The following is a 12,554-nucleotide window of genomic DNA, read 5'->3' as shown; positions in this document are numbered from 1 at the left end:
GTTGCGTTTAATAGAGCTGGCGGACACTATGGCGTTGTAACTCCTATTAGAGAGTCACACAGAGGCGTGCTGCAGGTATTGTCTTTTATTTGGGAACTAAAGGTGTGTGTGGTTGTCTACAAGGGAATACAATACAGTATACATTAGTAAACACAAAGGAATACAATACAGTATACATTAGTAAACACAGTAGTGGCGCATATAAACATAATGTCATAAACATGTGGTCTATAGCTGCAATAATATTCATTAGCAATACGGTGCAACTATTAGCCACCAAGACATTCACTTAACTGGAGTTATTATAGATAACCTACATAGCCTATGCACGGGGATTACTCATGCAGTGCATGTAGACAATATATATGTAGGCGGACTGTAAACCAGGTGTTTAAGATACATTCTATTCACTAGAGGTAGTGAGTGAGTTATATAGCCTAAGCTAGCTCACGTGCGGCTAAGCTACCACGCAGCATCACAAGCAGGCAGAACCTAGGTTGGCTAACGTGTAGCTAAGCTAGCAGCGCGGTGTTTCAATAACAGAGGGAACAACGTCGACAGGAATAGAACAGCGGAGACACACTATAAAGGTAGAGTAAGCTGAAGGGTGAATTAGGCAGGATTAAACTGGGTACCGTACTCACGTGTCATTTACGCACACGTTCCTCAAAGGGAAAGATGTTACTGCTGCGACAGCCGCACCATCAGGCAGCAACACGGAGAAAAGCTTGTGCACACGTTCCTCAAAGGGAAACTCTTAAAGGGCTAGTAACGTTATCAGAAGACTAGAGTGCAACACTAGCACATCACGCTGAACGAATACACTGGCATAAATCAATTACCCTTTCCTGTCAACAACAACATATTAAAGGGCTATTACAGAACAAAGTAGTCTATTAACGGGCTTTCCTACAGTTACAATATAAATACTAACTGGATAGTTGATGATAAAATTTTTATTTAATTATCTGAAATATTATAAAATCATTAAGTCTGCTATAAGCCATTATCCCTTTGTGTGTGATTATTATTGTCTCACAGTAGTGTGTATATATACATTGTGTGTGTGTTTTTAGCTAAAGTGGATAGAAAACACAGTACTGTGCAAAAGTCTTAATAGGCACCCAAGATTTTAATTAATTTATTTTTTTAAAGGTTTATTTTTTGGCGTTTTATCGCTTTATTTCTACTGGGCAGTCCAGTAGAGAGAGACAGAGGAGGAATGGGAGACAGAGTGGGGGGAAGACATTCGGCAAATAACGACGGGTTCGGGAATCGAACCCGGGTCGGCCGTGTCGCGGCTGAGCGCGCTATGTGGTTCGCCACTGGGGCGCCCCACACCCAAGAGTTTTTATATAAATAGTCTTACAGTAGATTATTTTATTTTTAATAATAATATAAGCTGCATATAAGGAATACAACCAAATGCTCTGTCATACCATACAATTGTCTCATTATTTTGCATCGTGTTGAATCGTATCGCCCCGAATCGCATTATGTTGAATCAAATCGTATCGAATCGTATCGTATCTCAACAGGGGTGAATCGTATCGCATCGCATCGCCCGGTGCTTCAAATGTATCGTTAATGTATCGTATCGTTGGCACCGTATCGAGATGCGCATCGCATCGGCCTCAGTGATGGAGATGCACATCCCTACTGTCCAAGCAGCGCCTGTCACATTGGTTGTGTGAGGGCATTGCCCTTTGCTACACGTTGGCTGGACAGGTTCCCCCTGGGGGCATCAGGGCGCACTCCACTCGTGGTGTGGCGGCCTCTGCGGCCCTGTTGGAGGGGGGCCTCGGTGGAGAACATCTGTGCTGCGGCCTCCTGGTCCTCCCCGAGTCCTTTCGAAATGAAATTTGATTCAGCCTTGTCGTTTAATGAGCCTCTTTTGAACTATTATTAACACATTGAGTGCCACGCCCCTTGCGGGAAGTGACCTGGCCTTGCCGTCCATTAACCCCATGTAAACGTAGTTGTAGTTTGTAGAGCTAAACCTATATTTTATATGATAGCTATGGGTCTAATAACGCCGTCGATCGTCAGTGAGTTGCTTCCAGTCAACGTGCAAAAAACAGATTATTTTTTCATCTGTACATTTCCATTTTATACAGTTTTGAATATGAATATAGTTTGGGTGCTTCTGAGTAATTCCAGGAAAAAGACGCGAAAACAGCGTTTTTGTGTAATTCAATAAACACGTTGTCATTTTTTGCCTGATTATCGAATCTTCCTGAAATCAACGCTAGATTATCATTATTATCCTTCCTCGTGCATACATGAAATGTGCCCTGGAGCGCGGCGCTCCCCCCTTCCCCTCCTGCACCCAACGGCACACAGCCACATACATAAAACAGATAGCTTCAATTGTGGTAGAAAGAAATATCAGATCAATGCAAGATTTGATATATAGAGTCCTTACCTGGTATCTGATGTAATGCAAAAAAAAGAATCCAATTATCTGATCGCCATTCCAGTTATCCACAGCGATCCTGTCTCCGACGTTAGTGGGCATTGCACATGAACGGGCGGGTGTGGTCAGTTGTCCAAACCATGCCTACAAGCGAGTGTTTAGGACCCGCCCCCACGCCGCAGCTCGGTAGCGAAAAGAAACTACCCTGTTTCTAATGGAGTGCAATAATGGCCGAAAGCGTTAGAGGGCGGTATAAGACCGTCTTCCAGCTCAGACACACTCAGAACAGTATGCACAAGGTGCCCCACTGAATTATGAATGGCAATAGCGAATAAAAGAAATACAGTGAGAAAAACGTAGTTCTACGTTTCCGGCACTCACCGCCGGGCGACAGAAACGTAGTTCTACGTGAACGGCACCCAATGTGTTAAGGTTTATTTGAGCATCAAAGAATATACAGTGATGGTCGGAGAGAGGTAATTCAGTTATTGAGAAATGTTTTATGCTTAGTCCAGTTGACTAAGTCTAATGTATTTCCATGCCGGTGAGTTGCATTTGTTATATGCTGTGTTAGATCAAAGCTATCCAGTAGATTTGTGAGATATATAGTTTTGGAGTCTTTCTTATTAAAATGAATGTTCAAGTCTCCGTTAAAGATCACCTTATCGTATCAGGAAAGACATAGTGAAATCAGTTCAGAGAACTCCTGTATAAATATTGGTGAGTGTCTAGGCGGGCGGTATATTGTGACGATTATGGTTGATTCGGTTTTGAGTTCAATGGCAATATATTCCATCGACATGAACTCACCTAGTTCTGTGATTCTAAACAAGAGTTTTGGGGAGAAAATTGCTGCAACCCCTCCTCTTCTGTTTTTTTCTGGGCAGTTGATGAAAACTATAGTCTGGTGGGCAGGTCTCTATCATTATTGATGTAGCTGTGTTGTTCTTGAGCCATGTCTCTACTAAGCAGATGCAATCTAAGTTATTTTCTTTAATCATATCATTTACTAAAGATTTTGGCAAATTATAGCTACCATGCCATTGGCTGGTTAAGATTACCGGTATTTGATCAGATGAGTTGCCGGTGGCCCTGTATGAACCTGTGGACCGGTAGACCTGAGAAAGCTAAGGAAGTTCAGAGTATCGGGGAAGATACTCCAGTCCTTCTACTCCGGGGCTGTAGAGAGCATTCTGACTGGAAACATCACTGCCTGGTTTGGAAACAGCACGGCACAGGACAGGAAGGCACTCCAGAGAGTGGTGCGCTCAGCAGAGCATACTACGGGTATTGCACTACCACCCCTGCAGGACTTATATAACAGGAGATGCAAATCCAGAGCCTGCAGAATTATGAAAGACCCCCACCACCCCAACAACAGCCTGTTCAAGCTGCTGCGGTCAGGCAAGCGCCTACGGTCAGATGCTGCAAGAACAGAGAGACTCCGGCTCAGCTTCTTCCCCCAGGCCATCAGAACACTGAACACTGAACTCTCACAAGCAGTGTTGGGCAAGTTACTTTTAAAAAGTAACTAGTTACAGTTACTAGTTACTTCTTCCAAAAAGTAAACTAAATTACGTACTCAGTTACAAATTATAAAAGTAACTAGTTACTTCAGAAAGCTATTGCGTTACTTTCAAGTAATTTTTTTTACATAAACAACATACACAAATCTAAACTATTTTAATGTTGCTGTGGGACAAAGTAAGACTAGCCTCCAATCAAATGCCATGTATGTAGATATTATTATAATTACTATGTTTATATAGTGGATCATACAAATACAATAGATGTTTTGGAACTTTTGATATCATGTATTGCCCCTCAACAGGCCACAACTGGGCAACATTAAATTATGCACTATACCAAAAATAAATAACAAATATATACTGATTGATTGAACATTTTAATTAACAGATTGCAGAATGGGTACAGTACAGTACAGCTCAATACACACAATTGTTAAGGGGATGCAGACCAGAGAAAGACTTTCGTCTTGTTTACATCAGGGTCCCCCATTTTCAATTCATGACATTTATGACATACACAACATACAGATATAAGAATCTAATCTAATCATCTAAACAAATCAAATCATGACATTTAAGACATGCATGACATACAGATATATATATCTCTGACTCTGAGCACCTGAAGACTGTGCTATTAAACCAGGAAGTGCAGCACTATGTCAGCAGAGTAGAGCCTCCACTACCGCAGTGCCCTGCGCTGCAACACGAGTGAACAAAACACGCTCATGGACCCGCGGTCTGTCATTGACTGATCGCTTGTGTTGTAACTTGTTCGTTGGATTAGTTTTGGATTATTTGGCCGCTAAACAAACTATCAAAACGTACACGGACCGCTGTCTCACGCTGACTGAGTCGCTTGTGCTGTGGCTGTGTGTCAGACTCAGTCTGGAGGCACCCGCCCACCTCTACCTTTGATTGGCTTACCATGACATTTTACTCAACCTCAGCCAATCGCGCGCTGAGGTTGGCTGAGAAGGACAGAATGCCTCTCAGCGCAGAGATCTTTCTGATAAAAAAAAAAAAGCTTCAATCATAGATAGTAACGCGCCGCATTTTTTGGCAGTAACGGTAACAGCGTTATTAAGATTGTACTCGTTACTGAAAAAACTAACGCTGTTAGTAATGCCGTTCTTTATAACGCTGTTACTCCCATCACTGCTCACAAGTACACATGAGCACACACACACACACAACACTCATGCGGCAACCGCTAAAACAATCACTTTAAACAAAATGTCACTTTAAAAAATAGAAAGTCACTTTAACACTTTGAGTGCCAGCAGGGGGCGCACGATTTAGTGCATGAGTGCCAGCGCTGTAGTCAATGTGAGGGCGAGCACATTTGCGAACGCATAAACTATATCTTAAATTATGGCTATGTGTCTAATACGCCTGTCGCTTATCAATGACTTGCTTGCAGTCAACATGTACGAAACTGATTGTTTTTTCATCTGTACATTTCCGTTTTATACCATTTTGAAAAACGCTAGTTTTTGGAAATTTCCAGAAAATAAAAAAGATTCTGTGATAAACGCCCTTTAGTGGAATACACAAAAAACGTTGTCATTTTTCGGCCTATTTATGAATCGTTTTCAAATAAACGCTAGATTATCGATAGTATATGTGTACTTATGCACGCTAGAGAGGCGGGCTGAAAAATCTATTATCCATTTCCTGATCAGCACACACACATACACATAGGGGACACGTTGATATATATGTGGGAAAAAAACTCTGATTACCCCAAGACTGGTAAAATAGATTCCTTACCTCAGATCAGATGTTCTCCAAAAAGATTATTCCAATTCCTGATCGCCATTCCAAATATCTATCGCGTTTATTGATCCAACGCTGGGTGCTCGAAACACATATTCCACGCTGTTCTGAGGGACCACAATGACTGCAATCGGCTCGGGTTACATGCCTGATAAGTAAAATGTGAATTCCGGATTTTCTTTTCCCCATGCATTTTCATTCAGTCCAATCCAATGGGTGCATTACCATCCGGGAAATGATAGGGGGCGGTATTTTTCCTGTTCCAGCTCAAAGCCAGTCCCAATGGTAACGTGAGGATTGATTGATGAAAAATGAATGGAAATCGCTAATAAAAAAAATAAAGATTAAATAACAAGATTTCTCGTCATTGGCACTCAACGTATGGCATGAAATAACGAGATTTCTCGTGGCTGGCACTCAGGAGGTACTGTATAGTATAGTTTAGATACTTTAAGGAGTTAAAGAGTTTAAATTGTATATTGTATAGTAGTGTATATAGGAACCAGTTTCTCACGAACTTAGCATGTCTTTTTTACCATGCATATCTTGTGTCTTACCTATTTAATTTTTTCTATGCCTATTTTATTATTGTATTTTGCACAATCAATGCGGGCATGACCACCCGCATTTCACTGTATGCCCTGTTATGTATGTGACAAATAAACCTCTTGATTCTAGAGACGGGTTAGAACGCCCTGTGTTGTACCTCGCGATAGCGGTGAGAGTGTGTCCTTCGTGCTTATCTCTCGTGCTTATGTGTGTTGGATGTCCTTGGAGATCACCATGGCATGACGTATGTTTGCTGCAAAGCAGCCTCGATCCGAAGCGCTCTGAAAGCGGAACATGTCTTACATGGCCTCATTCCTCCTTTACCTTTTTTTCTCTATCTCATTTCAGCGCAGCAGAGAAAAGCGCATGAAGAAACAAAGAAAAGGAGAGACCACCATCGACGTCCCTTCGGCGACGGAGGGCTGCAGCATGCGGGTCGACGATGACTCGCAGAGGGCGGCGTACGCGATGTGCCCCGCCGTTGGTGCCGCCCGGGGGGCCGGGGAGAGCGGTCCGTGCGGCCAGGTCACCTGCAGAGACGGCAGGAGGAAGCTGTCCTCTCCATCCAGCAGAGTCTCCGGTGGCCAGCAGAGGGACATCCTCCTCACAGACTCCATGTGGATGATTGACAGCCAGGCCGACGGCTCCACTGACCCTCACCACACTCTGACGGAGTCTTCAACTTTGACCTTTGCGGACGAATCGGTGGAGTCCCACAGTCTCCTGGGGTTGTTGGGGGCGGGGTCGGCGCACATCAAGGGGTTTGTGCTGATTGACGACGACGACGACGGGGACATGTCTCTGAGAGAGAAGACGGTGACGGACGTGTCCATCATGGACGGCAACGCCGCAGACCTGGTGTGCGGGAGGCTCCTGTCCACCTCCAGCGGCTCCTTGTCCGAGTGTAAGGAGGAGGAGTCCCCCGAGCCCCCGCCCCCTGAACCCACGCGTAACAAACTGGACTGCTGCTTCTGTGCCATTCTATGACCTTCCACTTGTAGTCTGGCCATTCTAGAGTCTTCAGTTCTCGGAGGACTTATCCCTTTCACTACCACACTACAGAAGGTTAACCCTTTCACTACCACACTACAGAAGGTTAACCCTTTCACTGCCACACTACAGAAGGTTAACCCTTTCACTGCCACACTACAGACGGTTAACCTTCTGTAGTGTGGTAGTGACAGGGTTAACCGTCTGTAGTGTGGTAGTGAGAGGGTGAACCTTCTGTAGTGTGGCTGTGAAAGGGTTAACCCTTTGTCGTGTGGCAGTGAAAGGGTTAACCTTCTGTATTGTCGCAGTGAAGGGGTTAACCCTTTGGTAGTGAAAGGGTTAAACAGCTCCTGCTTTTTAAAGGAGAGTGGGCAGGTAGTTCACTCCCCTTCATATAGTTTTTCTCTTAATTGATGGAGTTGGAAGACTCGAGAGAGGGAAAGGGTAAGACGGCAGCAAAGGTTCTGTTGGGATCTAATCTCAGGCCAGCAGGAGCACACGGATCTTGACCACTGCACAGCCTCTCTGGAGTCATGGTGATTTGAGAGATATCTGACTCGCGTAGAAACTGCCAGCATCTTTTGTGTGTACTAAGCTGTCCAAACCTTTTGAAGGGGAGGACTAAGGACTAAGGAAAATGCCACTGGATACTGACTTACAAATGTAACAATAAAATGTAATGTAAAAGTTATAAAAAAAAAAATCAAAGATTATTAAACTGCATCAAAATAGACCAAATCATTTTCTAGAATAATTTTTAGGGCCAAACAGAAAAGTCCATGGACCTTACTTTGGGCAGCCCTGACTTACTTATTTATGTGAATATTAAGTGTGTGTGTATGTTGACAGGTGGTGTGTTTTGTGAATATTTTCTATTTCACAATAATTATGTTTGTCTTGACACTGTAATATTTCAAACCCAACGGCAAAACGTCCAAATTCCTCTGATTCCCTACAATGTTATGTTGTGTTTAGTGGAATTATATGCCCCCCCCCCCCAAACATACTACCATCCCAGAATCCCCAATACCTTTGCTCTCACCTCCTCCCCCCTGTCTACCCCCTTCTCCCCCTTCCTAGCTCCTGTCACCCCTCCTCCCTCCCCCAATTCCTCCCCCCTTCACCCCAAGTCCTCCTATCTCCTTCCTATCTCTCACCTGGCCACACCCCCTTTTATCCTGGTATAAAGGTTTACGTTAAACATGATTCTTGCGCTCTCTGGGGATACTAGGCCAGTATCTTCATGGAGGCATCCAGCATAACTTGTATTTCGATACTCTGTTTGAGTTAAATAAACCTGTGTTAACTAAGTCTATATTTTACTGAGTACATCCTTGATCCGGCTAAATTCTTACACAGTTTCCCTACAATGTTATGTTGTGTTTCTGTTTCCCTACAATGTTATGTTGTGTTTCCCTACAATGTCATCCATATGATTATTCTGTTGAAGTCTCATCTTTCAAGTTGACAAACATTAAAAAAAAAAAAAAAAAAAAAAAAAAACTCTATAAACTGTTCTAAGAGAGATCGAACCTGGACTGCACAGTTCCCGTGATACAGTCTCTTCCAATGTTTTGATATGTTTTTTGATATTCGCATGCTCTTCTAACACTATATGTGATCTGAATGATAGGCTTCATGCACATAGGCTTTGAGTGACCTGGTGTTGTTTACATCAAATGTATAAAACAAGATCAGATTAGCAACCTTATTCTCTGTATGTCTTCTCTATGTTTTCTATTTCTACCACGTGATATGAGGTTCTAACGTGCTGTACAGCCACTGTGTGCGTCCGGTAGTGGCCTATATGAGTGCTGCTGCTTGCTTTGAGGGACAGGCTGGGGTTAATCAGTCCACAGCAGCAGACCTTAGAGTGAGATGGGGGGCTTTACTGGGGGAGTGACAGAGAGAGACCCCCGTCAGGACCGTGGTGGACAGAGAGATAGTAGCTCATTAACACTTATCTCCCTCTCTCACACCAGGCAAGCATACCAACCCCTGGGATCCACTAGAAATTCAATAGCACAGTGAGAGTAGTACGACCTAATGAAGTGTAAATCTCTCGGACAATAACAACTTAACTTTCACATCTCCTACTGATCCAGGATTACTTGAGAAACTCCTAACATGAAGGCTACGCTGTACTATTGACGGGTCCTGGAAATACTGTGTAAAGAGCCTGTGGATGAAACTGGACTAAAGGTAGTGTACATTGTAACTTCCTCTGTAACTTCCTCTTCCTCCTTCCTCTTTTATTTCATGTACTCTTGTTTTTTGTTGTTGTCTCAGAGCCAAATACTAACATGATAGTGTACCATCCTTGTGGTATTATGTGGGTGCACTTGGTGTAATGTAACTTTTTCTGTGTGACATTCATCTAATTAAAGCAGGTCCACAGGGGACCAAATATAGCCCTTATCAGCTGCTGCAGCATGGCTGTGCAGTTCACCAGAGAGAGAGCCCCGTGGTCCCCGGTGCATGGAGTGTGTCATCAACGCTTGTGAAGTATAACTGAATTATGTCAGAGAGTGACAGATGTCGCCACCACAAACTACCAGCTCCGACTTAATTGAGAAATCTTCGGAGAGCCCGGCCCACAGTCGCACCGACCCGTGGTTATCAAATCCGCTCAGCGCGCCCATCTCAGGCCACAAGACGGAAATAAAAAGGAACAAAAGACGCTGATAAAAAGTTTCTAATGTCTGGTGACATGTCTAGAAGGAGGACAGGGAGACGTTTGGAGAAGATGTACAGGAGAAGAGTGCCTGTGATCGTGGCTTTTCTGCTCTGGGCGGCCGTTGCAGGTGATCTTGTTTTTTTTTTTATTATTATAATAATTTTTTTAAGTTTGAAGTATTTTACATAAAATAGGCAGCAAAGCTATTGATTGATGGTTCTGTTTACTTTTAGATATGCAGCAGGCGTTGGGCCACACTCTGGACGTATGTGCCACGTGCCACACCAACGCCACCTGTGATGACAAGACCGACGGCTCTGGGAAAGTCTGTAACTGCATGTATGGCTTCGTCGGAAATGGAAGGACTTTCTGTCAAGGTAGCGATTTGTCTGCCGAACTGATATTTACCACAAGGATACGAAGAGATACCCACCATTTCCACACATCTAAATAATAGTCTAAATAAATAAGTTTTCTCTCTCTTCCAGATAAAGACGAGTGTCAGATAGGGTCTCATAAGATCTGTGGGCAGCACACCACCTGCCAAAACACCTATGGCAGTTACTACTGCACCTGCCTGACGGGCTACACCCCCTCCAACAACCTGGCCACCTTCATACCTAATGATGGAACCCACTGCCAGGGTAAGTTTCATTTGGGGATTGCTGAAATGCACTTTGAATAATAAGTCAACTTTGTTGCTCCATCTTAAAAGTTTATATCTTTGAATGAAGCAAGTTATGAATGAGCTGAGGTCTTGATGAACAGCTCAGCGTTTCAGAGTCAAATTCTATTTGCAAATGATTTATTAATAATTATTTAATTTATCATTTAACCTGCCGAGTACCATATCTGAACAATTGAAAGTGTTGTGTAAGTTGTGAATGATTATAATATAATATTATAGCTATTAAAATGACTTTAAATGTGATTTTACCCAATAGCTTAGATTCTAAGCGTTCTGGTTCATTTCATTCCACTTGGCAAACCCCCACATACCTGGAATTCCAATTTAAATGTTAATACAACACAATTACTAACCTTGCTTTGGTTGTTGTTGTTGTTGTTGTTGTTGTTGTTGTTGTTGTTGTTGTTGTTGTTGTTGTTGTGGTTGAATAGACATTGATGAGTGCAGGGTCCCAGGGATCTGTGGAGAGGGTGGTCAGTGCAGGAACCTGGATGGTAGTTTTAACTGCCACTGTCAGGTGGGATATCAGGTGTACAACGGAGAAGAACCCTTCCACCCTCTGAAGGACAAGGCCTCCTGTAAAGGTACATCAGTGGGCTTTGTATTATGGGATGACTTGGTGTGTGTGAATGAACCCCTCATTTTTAAACAAATGAAATTCTTCAGACAAATAATTAGCACCAAACTCTTAGATGAATGATGATTGGAAGTCTTTAAAGTGGTGTGTACATTTGTAGTTAAAGGTGCTGTAAGTGGTATTCTTTTGTTTGTAAGTGGTCTACATGTTAAAATAATGGCTCTACACTCCGACAGCCATTACTGATATAGATTGTCGGGTCAGTAACATGGGTCTCCCAGTCCCTCTACTCTCCAGTAAACAGAAAATAAATGTTCTGGTATCCCGTTCCCACTTTATCCAATCAGGAGAAAGAACTCCACACTGCAAAAATGGTCTGACAAAAAGTAGAAATAAAAACTAGTTTTAAGCAAATGTGTCCATAAAACAAGTAAAATAATCTACCAGTGCAGTAAGCAAATTTGGCTTGCAAATAAGTACAAATATTGTGGGGTCTCTCTCCTGATAAAGTGGGAAGGGATACCAGAAAATGTCTTTTCTGTTTACTGCAGAGACCCACGTTACTAACCAAACACTCTGTATCAGTGATGGCTGTCGGAATGTAGAGCCATTTAACACAAACGTTAAACAAAAATACCACTTACAGCACCTTTCATACATAGACAGCATTTGTAGTTCAATTCATACATAGACAAGAAACGTTGAGTGTGTTATTCTCATGTGACGTGAAAATGGTGTGGGGGGGAAAAATATTTCCATGACAATACAAGTGCATGTACGTGGGCTGCTCAATGAAACGTGAAACCAGAACGATATGGTTATTATCAGCGACTTCGGGTCATTGATAAGCGCTATATAAATAAAATGAATTATTATTATTATTTATTATTAATTTTGAAGGTGTCAACCGGCCTGCTGTTTCAATACAGTGAAGTGTTTCTAGATCTAAGGAGTGTTCCAGTAGAACTACGATAACACAGCGTTGCTACAGTCAAGATAAACAACAGTCTTGTCTTCTCTTATTTCCAGTTGTTGACTGTGGCCAACCTCCCACAGTAGAGGACGCGGTCCTGTTATCGGCCACGGGGACCAGATATGGCAGCGTGGCTACGTTTGGCTGTGACGATGGCTTCCTCTGGAGGAGAGGACACAACTCCTCCCTCTGTGGGGCCGATGGAGTGTGGAAGGGCCCACTATTGGTCTGTGAAGGTACAGGGAACTCATTTCTCATTTTTTTGTCACTGTGTGTGTGTGTGATTTTACTTGAAAAAGTTCTGTACGGATGTTCGTTGACTAATATGCATCTAATCCAATCGTCTGTTTAACTGACAAATCTGCAAAACTGCTTT

General features: G+C 42.9%; 1 protein-coding gene across 1 annotated transcript in view; it reads left to right on the top strand.

Moving 5' to 3' along the window:
- The first annotated feature begins 9,339 nt into the window (after positions 1-9,339).
- Positions 9,340-12,554, top strand: part of susd1 (sushi domain containing 1) — a 45,649-nt gene continuing 42,434 nt past the window's right edge. Inside the window, exons 1-6 of the mRNA XM_084307486.1 lie at positions 9,340-9,465; positions 9,651-10,067; positions 10,174-10,317; positions 10,429-10,584; positions 11,060-11,212; positions 12,235-12,414. Of these exons, the coding sequence (XP_084163612.1) occupies positions 9,962-10,067; positions 10,174-10,317; positions 10,429-10,584; positions 11,060-11,212; positions 12,235-12,414 (739 nt within the window). The 5' untranslated portion in view covers positions 9,340-9,465; positions 9,651-9,961. The remainder of the gene's footprint in view (positions 9,466-9,650; positions 10,068-10,173; positions 10,318-10,428; positions 10,585-11,059; positions 11,213-12,234; positions 12,415-12,554) is intronic.

The sequence above is a fragment of the Notolepis coatsorum genome (assembly GCF_963971535.1).
Source record: "Notolepis coatsorum genome assembly, chromosome: 2".
NCBI classification, from domain to species: Eukaryota; Metazoa; Chordata; class Actinopteri; order Aulopiformes; family Paralepididae; genus Notolepis; species Notolepis coatsorum.
Note: the sequence above shows the minus strand (reverse complement) of the source record. Positions and strands in the feature narration are given on the sequence as shown.